At 38.5% G+C, this 22462-nt stretch overlaps 1 protein-coding gene across 1 annotated transcript; it reads left to right on the top strand.

Annotated features, from left to right (window-relative positions):
* Nucleotides 1-5928: 5928 nt before the first annotated feature.
* LOC139122043 (uncharacterized) lies at nt 5929-20923 on the top strand. The gene is made up of 12 exons (XM_070687412.1): nt 5929-6082; nt 10115-10202; nt 10983-11621; nt 12223-12264; nt 13028-13666; nt 13980-14108; nt 14540-14785; nt 15168-15443; nt 17296-17535; nt 18170-18475; nt 19463-19699; nt 20517-20923. Exons 2-12 carry the CDS (start codon nt 10148-10150, stop codon nt 20741-20743), a joined length of 3036 nt encoding a protein of 1011 aa, XP_070543513.1. The 5' UTR covers nt 5929-6082; nt 10115-10147; the 3' UTR covers nt 20744-20923.
* Nucleotides 20924-22462: the final 1539 nt, after the last annotated feature.

The following is a 22462-nucleotide window of genomic DNA, read 5'->3' as shown; positions in this document are numbered from 1 at the left end:
CTCTACAGGTAGGTAAACTTTTCTCCAGTCAAAAAACTAAGAGTGTTCCATTCTTTTCAGAAGACATTTAGCTACGAAACCAAAATTAGTGATAACTTCAAGGACTCGATTAAAATTTATGAAAGTGCTATGTGAATTGATGATAAAGATAGTACGGCAGGAATGAAGCACATTTTGCTTTATTGCATCAGCTAAATTGTAATTTGCACATTTAATGAGCTTTCACGGTTTTGCATATAAAGGTTGAGAATTTGACGAGAAGCAATTGCACTTGCTGTGTAAAGTGGTGACAAAATAACAGCAGTAGAAGAAATTTAGTATTTTCATTTCAGTTAATTTCATGTGTTTATTCTTGATGTTTTCTTTCGAATTAAGCCATGGTGAATATCGTTCGTGATGTTGATCATACCAATTTCAATGAATTTGCAAATTTGTGGCAAAGTTACAATATATACCGTAACACGGGAAAAGTTTTTGGTTCATAACTTTTAGTGGTTGGTGTTACTCATTTGGTTAATTAGGAAGAACATATTTGGTTAATAATAACACACCTTACCGAAAACTACGGCGGGACCATGAAACTGTGGGCGATAAAACTCGTTACAATCTTGCCAAAACGCCAACCACCCGAAACATTCGATGATCACACTCTGTCGTTTGCATCTGGAAAAATATTACAAGGAAAGAATATACAGTACAAATGTCTGCCCTGAATGACAGGTCCAAAATACTAGAGACAGCGACTTTACGTTTTACGAGTTACCCTGGTCTATTTTCAGATTACCCGTATATTTCGGTGACCTTTGCCCTCGGCCATTCAGTAGAAAAGAAACACAAACAGTCGTAAATCTGTCCCTCATGTTTGTAAAACTGACAACGTTATATATGGACGTAGCCTTACTCCATTGGAAACTACCAGTATGTACTACCTACATAGACCTTATTAATGTTCGGGCACTAAAACATCACAAAAGGCCGGCTAAATTGTTATCAAGGACCTCCGTCTATAGGTCTAACACCTCCATGTATACACGCTTTCTGACTTCGCCTTCTACAGAATGTCAAGTCCTCAAGTGCTTGTCTGGAAAACATGTGATTATTGTATCATACTTATAATATTTTTTCTTGTTTTCCATCCCTTGCTACGGCATTTTTTTAGTCGCACTGCAGCTGACTGAGTAGTCAACGTCTGACCTGATATAAGCCTCAATTTTTGCCACAATGTCATGAGAGAGTGATGAAGGAAAAATAAACAGGCCTTAAGCCTCTGACTTTCTTCTAACTTATCAGAGTTACATTTTTGGCGTGAAAGGGTTGTACTGTCATTTAAAAATAGAAACTAAACTAATCGTTTAAACATGGTGGGACAAAAGTAAGAGCTGTACGTCAACAGGGAAAATAACATCACGATCGCAGAAAGGAAACACAGTTCTTTTAACTACAACTAATTTGCTTATTTTTTTACTATAACAATTTCAATAATACTTTCAGTAAGACTTTGTGAAACTTACCGACACCGTGTGTTCACATATGAGTATGAGCTTTCACATTTTTCGAACGTTTGACACGTACTTTCAGCTCGACAGAAACTCTTTGCACTTTCCAGTATTTTGATATTGAACTTAGAGGGACGGGAGAGGGCGATTGATCTCAGCGATCTATGTACAAACATTCATTTATTACATGCCTCGATGTGAGTGCAAATCGGTGTATTAATTTGAATAGGAACATTCGGGAAGTTAGCGAGCCGGTGAACGATGTACTGACAGATTTCCATGGTTACCCGGCCCATTGAAGCCCTACGGAGGTAGACCGTGCCGTGCGAACGGCAGAATGTTCGCCAGAGCTTGTCTAAAAATAAAAGAACTTTAACAGAAAAACCATGGGAAAACATTACAAGACTCAACAGGTTATCTCCGTATTTAGCAATCCTCAAAGCCCTTCAAGTTTTACGTCAGTGACATCGCGTCAGAGGCGGAGAGCGGCAACCATTTTGTTTGTTTACGTTGTTTACAATCAAACACTGACGTTTATCGTGCATATCTCGAAGTTTGCCGTGATATATCACAGCTGATATTTTACGGTAAACGTCACTAGGATGAAGCGATATGGGCATGGGTATACGACAATTAGGGGTGCGCAACTCATCAAAATACCGACACATCACGAGAATACAAAGGTATAACCCCTTTATCATACATGCATGCTTTGGATACGATTGTTTTCCTACGGACGTTCCGAAATTAGAGACGAAATCAACTGAAATCGACCTTGCTTGCTCCGGGCTGTACTCATAAAAAGTTGGTTGCTAAGGAGTGATGACAACCGTATCACTTTTTGATATTGTTCCTCTGTTGGGCCATTCCACTTCAAGGGAGGGTTTATTGCACACTTTTAAAGCGAACAATTTAAATATTAAGATGTCGACACAGATTTTTACAATTTAAAAGATTTATTTTGGGGTTAAAATGAAGGTGGAAGTAAAACATAGGCTTGAGTGTATAAAATGAGTGTGTTTTCGTGTTTTGAAACATAATCTCATCCCTTCGCGAAAGTTATGAGGCCCACCCATGTATTCGTGTCAAAATACTTGCACCGCGCCAGCGTTAGATTTCAAACTCGATCGAGTATGAACAGCTGAGAGCAAGCATCTGCAGCTTTGCGACATCTATGAATGCACAGTGGATTTAATAGCCGTACCAGTCACTTTATCATCAAGAAGTATACATGTCCTCAGACGTCAAATATGCCGAATTTACCATATTAGAAAGGAATTTGAGCGGATTAGGAAAACGTGAAGTGAGTACACTGTAAGCTATATATAGCATAGTGACTCGTTCTCGATTTTGTTGTTGTACGAATAAAACACTTCAAAGGTATTTACATCGTCTGCTCGTATATTTTAGTTACTTGCTTGCCTAAATAGAACTAAACTTCTTTTAACAACCTAAACGAAAGTTTAAATTTCCCTAGTATCTTACATAGTATCCGAAACCCGCACCGGACACGATCATGACCTGTGAATATCACTGACAGGTACAAATCGGAAATATAATATGTGCACCTTGTCTGTCGCGAGTATTTTCAGTGCGGTTAGATTTTTGTGGCTCATTTATGGCTGTAAACGATGTAATTCACCACCTACATGTAGATACTTAAACTCATCAACAGGAAACTTGTCGTATAGAGGTTCTATCATGATGCACTGTCAACCGGGACCGTAATCTTCCGAAGTTCAGCAGCATAGACGACATGAAAACACTGCACCGTTGGGCCCATGGGACCAGCGGTGAACAATTATGACAGATGTCGGCAAAACAAACATATTTTTAATGCGTTCGTTTGTATGTTTTTGGTACAACTGTACTTGTATCTACGTGTAATGCCCGTGAACTGACTGGAAACAGCAAATTTTGACCATAATCACAACGACGTTTCTGAGTGTCACAAGTCTTATTCGCTCAGCTGTTTTACATGTATATGAACATACCAGCGAAGATCACGCGTACGCGTAGCTGTAAGTTGTTCGGTTACAGTGAAAATCTAGTTACAGTTAAAATACGGGTTGCTATCAGTACCATCTAAACAATAGGAGAATGGCGATCCAGGCATAGCATGTATGATATTATGTATAATTTTATAACACGCCACATGCTCATTCCGTGTCGCGATTCGAAAGAATACGTCACGTGACGAGAAAGTAGATACGTCTAGTCCCCACCGGATCGACAAAAGTGACGTCAGAGGGTATTTTTTGAAAACTACTTCCCTAGGGAAATAGTTTTGACCAAATTTGGAAAAGTGTCCGGTCACGTGACCGTAGTGTCGCCTGCAGCTTTGAAACAATGGCGGGTGACAAGAAGGTGATGTGCGACCGAGATAAGCGACGACACTTTCTCTAAAACAGATTTTCCATCATTTGTGGAAACATCACTAGTAAACTTGTCACAATGGCTATCAAAACACATTATAAACTATATAACATGATACAACATGAGCGTGTGTGGTGAGCGTGTGGTGTGTTATAAAACACCTATAGCCTGGTCTTTATTCGCGCTATAGCGCTCGTCTATTACCCCTCGTGGCCGTGTGTTACCAGAAACACATCGCTATACCCCTCGGCCTACGGCCTCGGGGAATAGCGATGTGTTTCTGGTAACACACGGCCCCTCGGGGTAATAGACGGGCGCTATAGCCCTCATGACCAGGCAATAGGTGTTTAATATCGAACGTCGCGCGCTCCATAGTATTCAATTGTAACTCGACGATGACCTCGGGGGCCGCATAGTCTTCACTTGACTGAAGGTGACCAGAACTGTTTTCAGTTCGAAAAATTGTGATTTCAAAATGTTAAAATTACATGTTTTAATAGGAAATCCGATTTTTAGAAATTTATGCCAGAAAATTGATAAATCGCATAACAGTGATTTAAATATATCAGAGCGCCTTTGGACGATAAAAATCGTTCGGACTATGTAGCCTCGAAGCAGGACTGGCGTCGGGCAAATGGTCACCTTTGCTCAGGCACATAGTCTAAAGTTTTGGCTATGATAAATAAAATTGCGGCCCGAGTGTTGAAAGAAAAATGACATTTCCATTTGTTACTCTGCTCTTAAAGTATAGAATAGGTATCTTGTTTGTGACCGACAAAAGCGGAGTGTATAAAAAGGCTTAGTTCCATATGGTCTTTGACAGACACTACAAATGTTTAAGCGGAAAAATGACAAATTAGAGCACAGATATCCGTATATTGCCACGTGTGTTTATGTTACGTTCTTGGTAGCTCATATATTCTAAAACTTATTTTTATCTGTATTAGCTACGTATTCTTTGCTCAGCACAAGCTCCTATTCATATTTTACATGGACAGTATTTGTTTGCCAATCTTTCAAATGATTTACTTGCCTGTTAAACTTTGTATAGAGATGAACAGAGTGGGTTCGACAGAGTTCGACTTATCTGCAAACACGATTTCTATATTTAAAGTAGTGGCTCAAATATTAGTATATGTATTGAAGGAAAATAGAGAGACACGCTGACCAATAATATTTACTAATGAGTAAGGGTGAGAGAAAATTAACCGAACTTTTAACGGGTAAGGCGCAGCCTAGCGCGTCAATTTGGTTTTCCTCTCGCCCGATTCAATGAAATGATTACAATGGCGGATACTTAATATCTATTATCACACAAGCAAATAAAAAAAGCACATTTACCAGACAGCATTTGTGTGCGGACCGGCTTGCACTGGGACATAGACAGTCAGTTGTGAAATTTAGGACGTGTTCGCTCAGTATGTGGGAGAAAGAGAACTTCCCATGCAATCTTAAAAGGATGAGCGAGACTCGCACACAATTATTTCGAAATTTTATTTCCCATCACCAGCAAAACTCTTAATGTCATGGTGTGTGCTTCACAGACCATTATCTCGATTCGAAACTTTCATCGAAAGTTGACAGTGGGCGCTTGCCTGGACGTGGGCGTGAGTGCTAGATTGTACGTGCATCTGTATAGCGATTGCCTCGTCATCAGCCGAGATTGCTATTTCTTTCCTTTGCAATATGCCATAAATGTTAGCATTTGTAGCAATCTTCTCTGTCATTCCTCTTTTCCGGATCATAGAATCTGTCATATTATGTAAATGTTAATGCATCTTTGAAATAGTTTCACATCCACATCTTCTGGAACATATAAACACGTATGCCATGAGGTTTACGTCTGTATGTATCTGTATCTGTCTCTGTCCGTGTCTCTGTATCTCTGTCTGTCTGCAGTTTATCTCCCGGTCTCTACCTCTGTATCTGCCTTAGCTCTCTCTCTCTCTCTCTCTCTCTCTCTCTCTCTTCAATAATTTGTGAGACCTTCAGAGAGTTTATTGTACTCGTAAAAAACCTAGTGATAAAAATACAATCACACACGGTGTCATAGATCAAAATAGAGTGTGTTTAAGACTCACCGTACACCAATCATTTCACTGCAACTGAACATGTATAGCAAGAAGTGAGAATATATCTACAAATACTAAAACCGTAAGAGACATTTACTTTTGGTTTGGACTCGACGTTTGACGCAGATTATCCAGAAGGTAGGAAAACAAGATTCTAATCTTTGATTTTTTCCCTTTTTTCATATCTTGGCACCGTCTGGATGATTTCTAAAGCGATGTACGGTTATTAGAATTAGAAGATCATGTGTTCATTATAAATACTCAACGCCAACTTTCTAAATTTGAAAGAAAAGAATATTCACTTTGAAAGGTGGAGTTTTTAATCATGTCGGTTGAACCTTTCAATATTTGATTCAAGTACATTTTTCTTTATATTCTCATGAACTAGTGGATTATAGAAGTCCAAAGTCACAGAATTTGGCATGCCTTGTTTATAAACGCTTGAACTAGACCAAAGTTTTTACTATTCAGAAAGCGTCATATGATGAAGTTCTGGTATTTTTGTGAACTCAGTGAGAGACCATTTCTTTTTTTTCTCAAAAATCATGTGGACATACTCAGTGTTTTGCATGTTAAACTACTTTTGCTCAAACTTTCGTTAATGAACAATTAAACAATCTTAAAAAAACCAAGAGTAAAAATCAGGGGTTACCGTGCAAAGTTTGGTACCAGAGAAACAACGTTTACTGTTATTTGTAATTCAAAATGGCTCCCACCCCTGTTTGAACATTTTCTGAAAGAAACCGATTAAAACACAAAGTATTAGTCTTACAGACTCAAAGTAGGGTGTGCCATTCTGTTAAATTATTATTGACAACTGAAGTTTAGCATAACCCGGTCGTAAACTTCGCTGGTCGTGGATAGCATTGGACGCTTCATACATGAATTGAAATCATAGTAGTAGGTTAAACAGGAGCATTCTGACATCATTTTCGGAGAAGAACAAATATCTACGTTTTACAGACGATATAAAGTATTAAAAAATATAGAGTGGTATTTCGTTGTCATCATCTGACAATAGTTTCATTGGATAAGTAACGGCCAAACTGCTTGGCTGTTGAGGTGGAATGTACCTCGTCGACAGATATGCAGACTCTCAGTTTGTACAATTTTATGCAGAAGTACCACTTGCGTGTGCGTGTGTGTGGGGGAGTCTCGTTTTGAAGCTCTTTGATAAATAGAATTCTTTCAGTCTTACTTTTGTGCAATAGAAAATTTATCTTTTCTCTTAGAGTAAACCAAATATTACATCACTCTTGACATTCTGTACATTGTACATCGTATTTCTATGGCAAATAAACACAACTAAACCAAGAGATGGAGGCCAGTTTTGAATTTCAACTATTCAAGGTAGATGTTTCTCTGGTGCCAAAATGTTGCATGGTCACCCCTGAATTGTATTCTTAATATTAAAAGACAATAGTTGGAGGTTTCCTTGAGGAAAGTTTGAACGAAAGTTGAAGTCTTTCACTTTAGAGGAGCATTCCGCTCAATGTTACATAGACAGTCTGGATAATTGAATTGATCATAATTATCGAGACAGTGGCAGATTATAAACGGAAACTGGCTATGCCAGCGCTATATTTGTAAGCTGGGGTCATTGTTCACGGGAACACAGGGCTCTACATATGCTTTTTATGATCTTTTCTCAGTATCAGAGTGTGAGGAACACGTCCGTTCATGTCCGAGCGAGTCGTTAACGGCGCGAAGCTCTACAATACTTTCAAACCTTGACAAAGTGATATATTAGCTACAGTATCGCTCACTGCGTTGACAATTTTAGACTAATCCTGATGGGTGTGGCATCCTACCAGTGAATACTTACCTGTATCGGGCGTCTGGTACCACAGATAATCAAGTTTAATATTGCAAGTAACAAATATCCAACGGTCCTGAAAATAAATATTGTGTTTTGAATAGAAAGTATTGTCGATGTCAAACAAGTTTTGATGTCACATTAACTGTCACTATTGTAATTTCCCGAGAGATCTTTACCTATTTCATCCGTATCTAATGGAATTTGCCGCTCTATGCATGTTCACGGAAGTTCATCAGTTTTAATAGTACAATCGACCACAAACTCTTCAACAATGATCCTCGTAGAAAGGTGTTCATTTACCTGCAAGTTTTGAAACATATGAATCGAATTGTTCTTTCAAGCATTGAAAACAAAACTGCGCTTTCCCTAGGTAATGTCACACAGAACGGAATATACCTTTGTGTATAAATGCCAGGAAGAATGTTCGTATTGTTCCATGGAACTGCTGCTTCTACTTTAGTCATCTTGATTATTTTTGAAATTGCGGCAAATATGTACTGCCGCATTGCAATTATTTATGCTAACTTTATTCAGTCACACAGTGCAGCATCCGGGTTTTTAGTAGAACTATTTTCAGGCGGAGAAGTATCTATTACATGACCAGAAAAAGTGTGTGCAAAGGCCTGAGGGCGGTTGACAAAGTGAAAAAAAAATCGAGTTTGATGCCCTTAAGCAAAATGAGAAAGGCAAAGTATTAATTTTGTTGATAATATATTCTGTTTCCAAGAAAAAAACCAAAGCAATTGTATTGATGTGAAGAGTTAGTCTATAAAGCCCAGAGTTGTCTCTGTTATTCTCTGGTCAATGCTTAACTTGCTTCATACGGAGTTGAACAAACAAATATAGTGCAATGTCGTCCTGTGTTTGATGTCGATTTAATGGTACGTGACGGTTTACAAGTATTTGCTGATATTGTAAGCTGATTGCCCATATCTGTGGGCACTGTCTGAAAAACATGGGCCCCAATGTTTTGTTATGAAGAACAGTTTCAGTTACATTTCGTCATCTATCCCTTATTTACCATTGAAAGCACTACCATGCAATTGTACATGTGTATCAAAATAGCTTGAAGTGTTGGTTTTGTTACATTTCCCGTCGTATCGGGTAAACAAATGACGCTAGAGGCAGAATTTGCAATTTTAAATATATGGCTACCACCAACTTTGTAAATTTCTCTCACCGAAATGAAAATGTCAAACCATCGTATGAAAAGTAAACTTTTATCCGCGTTGACGCATCTCAAAAAGACGAGCGATTTGATATTCCAGATGTTTTGCCATTTCCTATGTCAGAGAGATGTTGATTTCAAGTTTACTTTTGATGATGTTAGAAAAATCAATATTAACAGATTTTCCAAACAAAACTTCGGGGGTTTTTTGCTGTTCGTTGCGTGGCCATATGCATGATATAAACATTGAAAAGTAACAGTATCAAGTAATAAACAACCACGTTTTCACAGTTTAGTCAATATCAAGCCAAGTAAAACCATTATATCTGATAGTTTGAATACACAGAAGTACTAAAACGACATCTATTTCTTTAGACGACTGATCTCGGTGCATCCCAATAATCTATAGAATTTACAGCTTGCGAAATTTCGCAGGCTGCCGAATTCTAATGAAAACACAATGCTGTGATACCATTGTGTAAAATGCGCCTGTACAGTGATAAAGAGGCTACAACATGGCATCGATGTAACATGAAAAATGTAAATATAGACTCCACTTTAGACGTTAAATGACAGTCAATGTCAACAATCAGTAATACAAGAACCAGGGATTGAGGACCGCCACTTTCTCTCTTCGGCAGAAAATAACATTTTTCATTTTCACTATCATAAAAGAAGCGGTCAAAACTTGAGCTAGTCGGTCAAGTTCAAACTGAGACCCCACAAGTCGTAGACCAAAAAAGTATTGTAGAAGTTTGGGAGTCCTGAAATCTTTACCCGACGCACTTTTTTTGCCCAAATAAGGATATATCAGGCTAATGATCACGTTTTTGGCCGAAAATTGTCAGTTGTTCGGCCAAGAGTCCCCTGTGCCTTACCATGTCAAATGGCTGCCTGATATAAAGAAAAATAAACTATGATTTCTCGATTGATATCTAGAACTTCATGTCACAAGAAGCATGTCTACTCCCGATCTCGTCTGTCTCCTGGTCTGCCTCCCTGACCCGGGCAGCGTTCTCATGAAAATAGTTGAGCGAGCGCGCAGCCAGCGGTAGAAATGGGGCAGCGAGATAGACAACTGCTGATTTCATATGTATTTAATATACTTTACCAAGAGAACCGGCAGGGCGCTTACCATGGACATTCTTGTTTTTTTATTTTATTTAATTCGCTACCAATTTAGATATACAAGGTGTCACCAGTATCAAGTCTTAGGATGGAACAACTTCTTGTCCTCCAGACGATGTTGCTCGTCTGCGGACTAACGGCAGGTATGGTATTATCAGGCAAAGAAAAATAAATGTGCTGTTCCGATAACCCGACCTACTCTATTTTTTGCCTGCCGACCCTAAACTTTTTAGAGCTACATAGACACAGAAGTAAAAACAACGAAAGAAAAAAAACCGTAAAATCACGTGTTCGTTACTTCAGCGGCATTTTATTTTTGCTTGAACGAGGACGTCTTTTTATATTTTTATTCCTTTTATGTATGATACGTTTTGTTGGAAATGTTGTGGCCCTTGTTTGATCGCTCTGAACCCCTGAAAAGTGCATATTTCAAAATAAAAATATTTGAAAAAGAATCCCTGCCGACTTATCTACCTTATTTTTGAAAACCATGATATCGGAACCGCACAAATTTTTTTTTGCCTCATAAAGCGAACACAATTGATGCAATAATTGAACTCGTGATTCCATGTCTTAAGGCCTACCAGTTGCAAACGTTTACGTAAAGCAACGAACTTACGTTCAACCTATAATTAATTCATGTAAATGTATTCATTGAAAGGCAGTATGCAAATACTAGTAACTATGTTGGCAGTTTTATAAACAGTGACCCCCTGCACAGTTTTCTAAAAAGGTGGCCCTACCCCAGTTCCTCCGACCACAATCCCTCTAATTACTGAAGGCTCCCTAAAGAAATAAATATGTTTAACTTCAGTTGTTAAGACACCATGATGGGAATCCACCCTAAAAAGTTGGCAAAAACTGTAGACAAATTCTACGCCTTTTAAATGGAACTCTGGTCTAATTCCTGACACGTCTTACAGGACTGCCGTCTCCGAAGGCATTCTGGCCTCTCGATGGCGACGATCAGCTGACTGACACATCTGGTAATGGTAACAATGGAGTCAACGGTGGTGGCGCTGTTCTTGTTGCTGATGCAGATGGCACAAGAGCTGGTGCCTACCAATTTAACAGCGTAGCAAACTCCTACATCGAATTCCCAAACAATGGTGCATACGACACAAGATTCTCCATACATATGCTGATGTATATCTACCCTCAAGGAACATTCGGTCCCACTTTCAACTTTAAACGCGATGCCTGGGGAGTCCACATGTACAGTGGTGATGCAAGTCACTTCGTACGGTTCTGCAGGCGAAACACCTTAGCATTCACACAGCATCTGTGGGCACAAAATGTATTACAGATGAACCAGTGGAACTTTATCAGCGCCAGTTACAACTACAACGACGGGCAAGCCAAGTTATGGATAATGGACCGTGAGGTACAATCAGTTAACATCGGACAGGTTGAGCTGGCCACCAATTACGAAGCCAGAATGGGAGTTCGCACTGGAGATGGTAGATATCTGAGAGCCAGGGTATCGTGTATGCAGGTCTATGACAAAGAGTTGACACCGGCGGAGATACTGGAAGCTGAGAGCAAGTGTAAAATAGGGACAGGTGAGGAATTCAAATGTATACTTGGTCATAAAGTATGAAGTATTATATATGCAGATGTGTTGAGATCGGACGAGGGCATATTATTAGCTCTTCAAAATATACTGTCACTTTTTTGTTGAATGAGTAGGTAATACACGTATATATTAGGTACCTGTGTACTGTAAAGCCTAGCCGAGTTTTATCCTTCAAAGGCCCTGGGTCAGAAAATTTCATAGGATCTGTGTATTTGTGCAATTTTTTTTTTCAGAAACAGAATTGTTCAACATTGCTCTTAGGAAATTCAAAGTCGGTGCAAAGATTAAAGTATTTCACTGTCAAAGCCCCTACTTTATTACATTGCCATGTTCGTATATCATAACCACTTGCTCACTCGTGAATATGGTTGCCTGTTCTTAAGTGCAATACTTTGCATATTTCAAAGAATTTGGCAGCCAAGGGAAATAAGTTATCATAGTATCGCTTTCGTCATGTGGTAGAATTACTTCGCTGTCAATTGTTTTCTAAGTTGAACTACAGATCTACGTGCAAACATTTTTGTGAAATTTATTTCAATGCACTAAGTTATAACATGACCTAATATGGTGTTTTGTATTTTCCAAAGCACCTGTTGTGACGGAGGAACCAGAGGAACCTGCAGTCCCAGGTGAACTATGTTTATAGAAGTTGTGTATATAGTAGCAGACACTCAGATTTTTGTGATGTATAATTTGTTCCACTGCAGAGGGAGAACCTTTTTCAGTACCAACTTATTGAAAATGCCCAGGCTATGTTGTCTTTTTTTAAAGGATTATTTGCCAAAACAGATGTTGAGTAATTGCCTAGTGCAAAAGTACACCGAAAATTGAAGTACTCTGGAACCTTTGCTAGGGGGAATTCCAAATTACAATCAGCTCACTAGCTCTTTCAGGAACTCAATGACAAATATTAACATTATACCATATCACCAGTATTCGGTCTAGCTAGTCGTTAAAGTTGTAAAATTTCTTTTCAAACTGACTGGTTGTTTGAATGGTGATCATGTTTCGAGTACTGGACATGCATGTGAAGAAGTCTCGAAATGGACTCAAGTACATCTCGTAGATATTCAAGCATCAATGCCTTTAAAGAATATCACATGGTGAAGTTATTCTTCTAAAATTATCGTCTTTTGAAAGATGAATTTCTCCCGTTTTAGTAGTATTCTGGATGAAAGGGATTATATTGAGATACTGCTTGTGCCAACGCTTATAGCAACTCACCAATCACATATCAACGTATAGTGAAATACAGACTTCTAACATTTGCTAGAATTTCAACCGTTTGTTTTCTTGCTTGTCATTACCCCTTATAAACTGTACACACGCAAGACGACAAAAACATAAATTTGTGACTTATTTTGCATCTGATACTTTTCTATTATTTTTCAGGACTTCCAGCTGCTGTGGCATTCTGGCCTCTCGACGGAGACGAGGAACTGCGAGACACATCTGGTAATGGTAATAATGGAGTCAACGGTGGTGGCGCTGTTCTTGTTGCTGATGCAGATGGCACAAGAGCTGGTGCCTACCAATTTAACAGCGTAGCAAACTCCTACATCGAATTCCCAAACAATGGTGCATACGACACAAGATTCTCCATACATATGCTGATGTATATCTACCCTCAAGGAACATTCGGTCCCACTTTCAACTTTAAACGCGATGCTTGGGGAGTCCACATGTACAGTGGTGATGCAAGTCACTTCGTACGCTTCTGCAGGCGAAACACCTTAGCATTCACACAACATCTGTGGGCACAAAATGTATTACAGATGAACCAGTGGAACTTTATCAGCGCCAGTTATAACTACAACGACGGGCAAGCCAAGCTATGGATAATGGACCGTGAGGTACAATCAGTTAACATCGGACAGGTTGAGCTGGCCACCAATTACGAAGCCAGAATGGGAGTTCGCACTGGAGATGGTAGATATCTGAGAGCCAGGGTATCGTGTATGCAGGTCTACAACCGAGAGTTGACACCGGCGGAAATTCTTCTTGCAGAGCGATTGTGCAAAATCGGACCAGGTCTGTCACGTGTTACACATTAACGAGAGAGAGAGAGAGAGAGAGAGAGAGAGAGAGAGAGAGAGAGAGAGAGAGAGAGAGAGAGAGAGAGAGAGAGAGAGAGAGAGAGAGAGAGAGAGAGAGAGAGAGAGAGTTTATTTTCGGATCGGCAAAGGTACTTAGCCATAGTATGTGTTGTTGATAACATATGGAACTTGAAGAAGTTGTAATCATATGGAAAATACTTCCCTCGGTATTTTTTGAAATTAGAAGAAGACATAAAAACTATACAGTATGTTACTAATTGTAATATTGGTTTGATCTCATCCGGCAGCACCTACAACTGCAGCGCCACCTACAACCGCAGCGCCACCGACTACTGCTGCTCCAGTAATCACAACTGAAGAACCGAAAATACCAACACAAGCACCAGTGGTTACAACACAAGAGGCTCCACCTGATGGTAGGCAAACTTTTATGGTTGTTTTATGATTTAGTGCTCGTTTGGGAAATGGTATAGTTGGCAAAGTATCTACCCTGTTAAGTCATGAATGATTTATTTTCTCGTGTAGCTGTCGTATGATTGAACGTTTTAAAAAAATGTTGCATTTTTAGCCCAAAAATTCAAAACTGAAGCGACATTGTTTGTTCAATTCCAGTGTTGTGCAAAGAGAGAATTGTTTTATGGATTTATGTAGAGAATAAACAATTATATATATTAGTGACTTTTTGCAATTATGTTTAGTCGCACGAGATTTGAAAGTCTCATCTGGCACTGAGAAATAGTCATGATGTTAACATTACCAAGGACTTCTCAACTCCTTTGGGTGTGCAGTCTAAACAAACTGTTTTCTTGAAGTGTACACTCCTGCATGAAGTTTTCATCTTTTACAGAGGTGTCAACAGTATGTTTTACGCCAGATGGTTTAGGAAACATTGCAGTTGGGAAGAAGGCAAAGCAGAGTTCGGATGCAGGCAATGCAGTGGCATCGAGGGCAGTTGACGGTGACGTAAACAGCGACTTTTCACAACGTTCATGCAGTAAAACTGACAAATCATCTAACCCGTGGTGGAGAGTTGACCTTGGTGATACCCAGAATGTGTATCAAGTTACAATAACGAACAGACAAGATTGTTGTGGTAAGAATAACTTTCTATCAGCAAGTCTGTATTTAAATTTAATTGTTCCAACCTATCAGAGGTGCGCGCGCTCGTGCAACCACTTTCACCGCACATCACTTCTTGTATATTAATCTTCGGAAATCTAAGGATTCGAAAAACTGTGACACTATAAAACTTGTCGTCTGTACGACATACATCTAACTCTTTCCGATTTCGAAATTGCAAGAGTACAATACAGGTGCATTGGTAAAACAAATAGGCGAAGCCGTTAAGATATCTGTAAACATGGAAATTTGAACGAAAATACGAATTCTCTATATATAGAATGGTAACTTGGAAGGTAAAGGGAGCTTGTTGACGATTTACTTGTAATTATTGCTCGCTTTTTCTCTCCTTTCAGCTGACCGACTACTCAACGCAGAAGTGCGTGTGGGTGATAGTCGAAACGTTAAGCGCAACGCCCTCTGCGGTGCCGCCATCACACAGAGTGACATCGAGAAAGAGACTATTGAAATCCTCTGCGCGTGCGGCCTGCCTCTCAGTGGTCGGTTTGTTGGCATTCGACTTCCCGGGTCTGATCAAACTCTCACTCTCTGTGAAGTAGAGGTAATGTCAGAAGCACCGCCGACTGAAGCCCCAGAAGTTACCACGATTGAATTCTTCACCACGGAAGAGCGTGAGTTTAAATTGTTTCAATGATAAAGATACAATGTTCACCAGCATTATCTCGTGATCTCCATTGACAGGGTTCCAGTCCCATCCTCAAAATAAATAAACACCATTAAAAATGAATAAATAAATAATAAACAAACAAACAATCAAATAATTAATTAATTGATACATAACACTAAATGATTAGAAACTTTGAACAGACAGAGTCGACAGACAAAGATAGACACTCACAGGCACAAGGGCAGACGGACAGACTAAGACAGACAAAGACAGATAGATGAATAATGAAAGAGAGAGAGACAGAGAGAGAGGGAGAGAGAGAGCACAAAAGGCAGTGTTCATTGTGCAATACTTTACTTTTAACATTAAGTACACAAATTAACTACATTCTTATAGAGTAGAGTGTATAAATGAATCTTAAAGACAACACATTGAAGAAAGAAAACACGTCTTGATAGTTGACTATGTTCACAGTCTCTCTACAACACGCAGGGACTGTGTTGAGAGAAAAGAACGACAAGCCTGATATAAAGTTACATGAAAATAAAAAACAAAATCTTACGCAGATTTCATGCACTTTTCATGCCTAGCGTATAGTATAAGTGAAAATTATCGGACAGTGCTATCAAACACTACAGAAAAACTGATTACTTTTCAACGTGCACGTGTTGCCAGCTCAGTCTAGGAGCTCTCATCGGTTGCGGTGTACGCTACACTCCCATCGAAAGCTAACACTTGGATTTTGATATGACTGATCCTAAAATCCGATTTCAACGGTTTAAGTATTTTGTCGCGGGCCGCACGAAATTTCTGGTTTCTTAAGGTATCCACGGTTGTTTTGATGCAGTCACCACACATCAAATAAATTCGCTTGATGTTTCAACATTGTAAACAGGCTATATAAGCTAAAGAATATATATATATATACCTGATGAACGTTACATTATGCTACATTTCATCTCAATCGACTTTAGCCTGAAATGACTTTACAAAATTAAATACCCAGAAGCAAAATAGATGGACGGAAAATAGATGCGTTATTTTGAGGAAATAGCGAAAAACAGTAAAACAGCTCTTTTATGAATTTTGTAGGACCCCATGGAAGATTACGGCCCAATTGGAAAACTTTCACTCAATTGGTATCTGTAAATGGGTTATTCTTTAATGTGAATAAATAAATAAATAAATAAATAAATAAATAAATAAATAAATAAATAAGTAAATAAATAAATAAATAAATAAATAAATAAATAAATAAATAAATAAATAAATAAATAAATAAGTAAATAAATAAATAAATAAATAAATAAATAAATAAATAAATAAATAAAGCAAGCAATTAATAAATAAATAAATAAATAAATAATCGTATGTGTGGTCATAACACTTCTCGACGGTAAAAGTCGACTGTGTAAGGGTTCTGTTTGTTAGGGATGCATCGTTGATTCCTAGGAAAGATATTTGCAAAGTGAAAAGACAAATATTTTTTCCGTCTCGATGCATTTTCTGACAAAGATATTTAGCTTAAAAAATAACGACGTTCACCATTCAGCCAATATCCACAATCCATAGGTAAACATCAAATTTTCACAGCCAGGACGATAACGTCAAAACGGCAAAAGACAAACAACAAACATTACACACACAACAGTCACAGCAAATCAAATATATGTAAGAAAAGTGAATGGACCTCTGGTAAAACTACAACCAAGAGGTGTTGTCAAGTGTTTCAAAAATGGTAAGCACATCCTGCCAAACATTTGGAAGCCGACGTACAACAGTCTGTCTGCCATTTTCAGAAATTAAAGAATGTGGAATTTTCAAATCATTTGATTACTGCCTTCCTTTTTTTCTAGCGTGCATTCTTCCCGATGGAATAGAAAACGTCGTCAGACCGACCAGCGGCGTCGAGCAAAGCTCCACTAAGTCATCGAATGTGGCCTCCAGGGCTGTAGATGGAGACAAGAACGGCGATCTGAAGAAGGGAAAGTCGTGCAGCATGACCACAAAGGAATTCGAACCCTGGTTCATAGTTGACCTTGGAGCCACCAACGATGTCCATCAGGTGACAATCACAAATCGTCAAGATTGCTGTGGTGAGTATCGTAAGGCCATGAATCATAATTGAGGTTAATTATTACCCTCACCCCCTGCTTTCAAGGCTCAAGTGGACTACTGAAAGTAATAAAATTAAGGCGTTTACCTACCGACCTGCCCTACATTCCAGACCCATATTAAAGCGGAGAAACTCGAGATAAGGTCATAGTTGACACATTATTTACATTTCGACCGTCAGGCTGCATATTGAAGCCATATAGTCTTTAAATGGTCCGTATGGGACATTGTGTTGATGTAATATGTGTAAAACCCTGTTATGTAGGAATGGGGACATCAAAATATATAACAGGTTTATGTAAATATAATCCTAACTTTCATAGGGATCTACCAATTTTATAAATGTTGTTTATGGCAAATTGACTAGCAGCAACATAGTTTGTGTATCGACACCCGTGTCCTTAGTGACATTATAAGCCGGGCATCAAGAATGACGAACATTTTGTTTTATCGAAAAATGCTATCTTGAGTTTAATAAGTTGACATCGACGTCTTGAAAAACGACTTTTCTGAGTGTTATTTCGATTCTTACCCGTTTCGTTTCTCACAAGAACAATTCTTCGATAGAATGAAGAATATCCAAGAAGCTTAATGACTATTCCTCTCTATTTTAAGCATTCCGTCTGAAAGGTGCTGTCATTCGCGTGGGAAACAACCCCGATCATACGAAAAATCCAATCTGTGGCGGGCCGCTTAACGACAGGAGGGCGGCAGCGGAGACGGTAAACGTCGTCTGCGGATGCGACGACCCGATGCCTGGAAGATACATCAGCGTCCAATTGTTCAACAAGACAAATCTGCTCACCATTTGCGAAATAGAAGCCTTCGCCATGCCGTCAGGGACACCACAGACTCTTGCACCTGTCCGTACACATGCACCGCCAGCAGTCGCTACGACACCTGGGTTCACCACTGAAGAACGTAAGCATTTCTATCCTAATATTCGAGCGTTTGATGTCAGTCCAATCATGACTTTGAAACGCGCCTTTCACACTGTTACAAACTCACTGATGCCTGTTATAATAACAAGGCATTACTGGATATGTGATTTTAATAACCAAACATTTGTTCGGAAATTAGAAAAGAATAATGATTTGACACTGTTGAACCTATAGCCTACTGTTCCAATGTAGGCCCAACTTGAAGGTAGTAGGCACCTCGAAAGTGAAAGACTTAAACTTTTGCTCAAACTTTCCTCAAGGAATCTTTTAACAATTCTCTTTCAAAATCAAGAATAAAAATCGGGGGTCACCGTGCAAATTTTGGTGCTGCAGAAACAAATTACTCAAGATTTACCGATATTTGAAATTCAAAATGGCCGCCATCCCTTTGTTAACTCTATGGAGAAAAAATAATTTTTTTCGAATTTCGAAAAACTAAGCCGGTGAAAAGTTTTCTTTCACCAAGAGCTTTAAAATGAATCCCCACATGTGGTATATCAGAAGAGAATTATAAAAGTTTGAGAGTCCGAATGTCTGTCCCCGAGGTGCGTTCTACTTTAAACGGGAAACGTCGTAGGGGATTTACGCTACTGCAACCCTGATTTGCGCAAACCGACTGTGTTATAAATTTGACGACACTGCAGCACGCGCTGTTATTGGTATGAAGAACGTCACCCCCAAACCATTCCCTTGAAATAATATAAGAACACCTCTAAGACTTTTCAAAATGCTTCCTATCGCTTAGAATAGCTTATAGACAGCTGAGGAAACGCATATATGCATGCGTACACAACTCCCCTATGTGCGGCTCACTGTGTAGCGAGCGGTAGTTTCACTGTTTCGATGACTTTATGACCTTATTTTAGACTTCAGGAAGGCCTGTTTGTGTAATTCGAAAGTATTTTGTTCTGAATAGAGTGAGGACGAGGCAGTATCATTAATGCATCACCTCAAATTACTATTGCAGCATGCATTTTACCGGACAATGTAGTGAACGTGGTGACGCCCTCTATGGATATAGAGCAGAGTTCCACCAAGAAGGGAAATGTGGCGTCCAGGGCGATAGACGGAAACAAAGACAGTGACTTTGGCGGCGGCTCTTGTTCTCAGACGAACAAAGAATTTGAGCCTAACATGCAACTCGATCTTGGCCAGAGTTATGACATACATCAGGTGACGATTACCAATCGTCAGGACTGTTGCGGTGAGTTAAAGTCAAATATTGGTCACTCTATTATAAAACTTTGACTTTCATCATCGACGTCCACTGTCTATTTGGTTGGAACCATATAGAAAATCAGAAAAGACATTTTCAATTTCCATTAGAAAGTGTCGTGTTTAACGATAAATACTTGGAGTAGCTGAGTTTACTGGGTAAACTCGTCGAAACGTCTACTTGAACTCAAAAAGTTGAAACGTGTGGGAAGCATATTTTGTGTAGATGTCGATCTATCCTGTACAAAACGACACATTTTGAAAGAATACATCTTTAATATGTTACTAGGACGTTTTTGAGACATTTTTCATTTCGATTTCGTTCTTTGCATTGAAAAAAATAAGAAAGCATTTGCAAGCAAGACTTGGCGTCGACTCTGCCATTGTATAATGCAAAATTTGCCCACAGATTTCATCAACGGGCCATTCTCTTTCAAAATTAATGATAAATGCAAAAGTCACCATGCAGATTTTTGTACAAGAGAAAGAGATCTTCTAAATACCAACACTTTAAAATTTAAAATGGTCACCCTATGAGGAAAGATAGATATTGTTTTTCACAAAAGCTAGACGGTGAAAAGATTTTTCTTGTAGTTCACAAAAAATAAAAATGAGCTGTATAAGTTTTTAGAATTTGAATCAAATCAAATTTAACAGAGTTTTGTCTTTCAAAAGTTGTAAACAACTGTATTAGAAAAAACGATTTGACACTATCAAATATATATCAAATTTTTGTTTTTTCACCCATCACATGTCAGTTTTATGTAAAGGGATGCTCACTTTAATAAATATGATTCCTTTCACAGCGTTTCGGTTGAAGGGTCTTGTGGTACGTGTTGGTGATAGCCCCAACCCAGAAGATAACCCACAGTGTGGGCCTGGACCGTTGTCTGACAGGCGAGTAAGAGGGGAGACAGTGAATCTCGTCTGCGGATGTGACGTACCGATGACCGGCCGTTACGTCAGTCTTGAGCTGGTCGACAAGACGCAATTATTGACCATTTGTGAAATTGAAGTTTTCGCAGCTCCATAAACCGTCGTTTCTTACTCATGCCACTACGTCAGTTACACGGGTTGAGTGTTATCAAAACGATCAAACAAGTGATTGTGGCTCAGTTTGTCTTTCTCATAGTAACTTGATCGAATATTCTTTCCTCTTAAACATGTAAGGTGGTAGGGATGAGACAGAGAAATAAACATGTTCAATGCAAAATAGTGCTGTTTTAAATATGTGTCAATAACAAATCTCAAAACTTATGTTCTATTTTCCCTATGTATCTGTTTCTTAAATTTGTTATGTTGCTATCTGTCTGTCTGTATGTCTGGCTGTCTATCTCCCTCCTTCCCTCCCTTCCTATGTTTCTCTCTATCTATCTATCTATCTATCTATCTATCTATCTATCTATCTATCTATCTATCTATCTATCTATCTATCTATCTATCTATCTATCTATCTATCTATCTATCTGTCTGTCTGTCTATCTATCTGTCTGTCTGTCTGTCTGTCTGTCTGTCTGTCTGTCTGTCTGTCTGTCTGTCTGTCTGTCTGTCTGTCTGTCTATCTATCTATCTATCTATCTATCTATCTATCTATCTATCTATCTATCTATCTATCTATCTATCTATCTATCTATCTTTGTGTATGTCTTCCTGTCTGTCTGCCTGTCTGTCTGCCTGTATGTATGTATGTATGTATGTATGTATGTATGTATGTATGTATGTATGTATGTATGTATGTATGTATGTATGTATGTATGTATGTATGTATCTATGTATCTATGTATCTATGTATCTATCTATCTATCTATCTATCTATCTATCTATCTATCTATCTATCTATCTATCTATCTATCTATCTATCTATCTATCTATCTATCTATCTATCTATCTATCTATCTATCTATCAATCTATCTATCAATCTATCTATCAATCTATCTATCAATCTATCTATCAATCTATCTATCTATCTATCTATCTATCTATCTATCTATCTATCTATCAATCTATCTATCAATCTATCTATCAATCTATCTATCAATCTATCTATCAATCTATCTATCAATCTATCTATCTATCTATCAATCTATCTATCAATCTATCTATCTATCTATCCATCCATCTAACGTATTTTAAGTGCGTAAAAATTATAAAGGTTTCGAGAGCATCATGGCCTCCTGTGAATTGTTGGACATTCTGTCTTTGAAAAACTTAACAACTACTTTTTAGTTACTCAATAACTTTCAGGGACATTAACCATATAGACAATATAAATTGAAACGGGTGCGTTATATGTTTGAGAATATCGTAGTCCGACATTTGTTGTAAAGTAGAATTAAGACTTTAATATCTGAACGATTAAATATTTTCTTGGAAAGAGGGGTCCGTAATAACCCTATTTATAGCTTGTTAAAATGACGAATGCTGATAATATCTCAACAAAATATTCAAGTTGGGGGAGAAGGATATTGAGGACCTTCCTGCCTGACTGATAGGAAGATCAGCATTACAGAATGCCACAGAATCCGGGAAGACCCAACCTGAAAAGCCGGTTGTGATACTCCTTTATGTGACTTTTATCGTCCCTTAATCCCAAGTGCATGCAGCGATTTATATAGATAGGGCCCGAGGGAAAGGACCATTTTCTAGCCTCTGGCCAGAACTTGCTTTTCTTTAATTATGGTTAACATAAGGAGATGATGTAATAGGAATTAGTGGAAATAATGGAAGCACGCTTTTGGCAAAGCTTATTTT

This window comes from Ptychodera flava, chromosome 2, assembly GCF_041260155.1.
Source record: "Ptychodera flava strain L36383 chromosome 2, AS_Pfla_20210202, whole genome shotgun sequence".
NCBI classification, from domain to species: Eukaryota; Metazoa; Hemichordata; class Enteropneusta; family Ptychoderidae; genus Ptychodera; species Ptychodera flava.
The sequence above is the reverse complement of the archived record's forward strand: the minus strand, read 5'-3'. Positions and strand labels throughout refer to the sequence as shown.

Excerpts from the sequence above, each read along its gene's own strand:
- LOC139122043 (XM_070687412.1), top strand. The coding sequence starts at position 10,148 with ATGGAACAACTTCTTGTCCTCCAGACGATGTTGCTCGTCTGCGGACTA. Across the intron at positions 13,667-13,979 it reads ATTGTGCAAAATCGGACCAG|CACCTACAACTGCAGCGCCA; the intron begins GTCTGTCACGTG and ends CTCATCCGGCAG. Across the intron at positions 18,476-19,462 it reads TGGGTTCACCACTGAAGAAC|CATGCATTTTACCGGACAAT; the intron begins GTAAGCATTTCT and ends TTACTATTGCAG.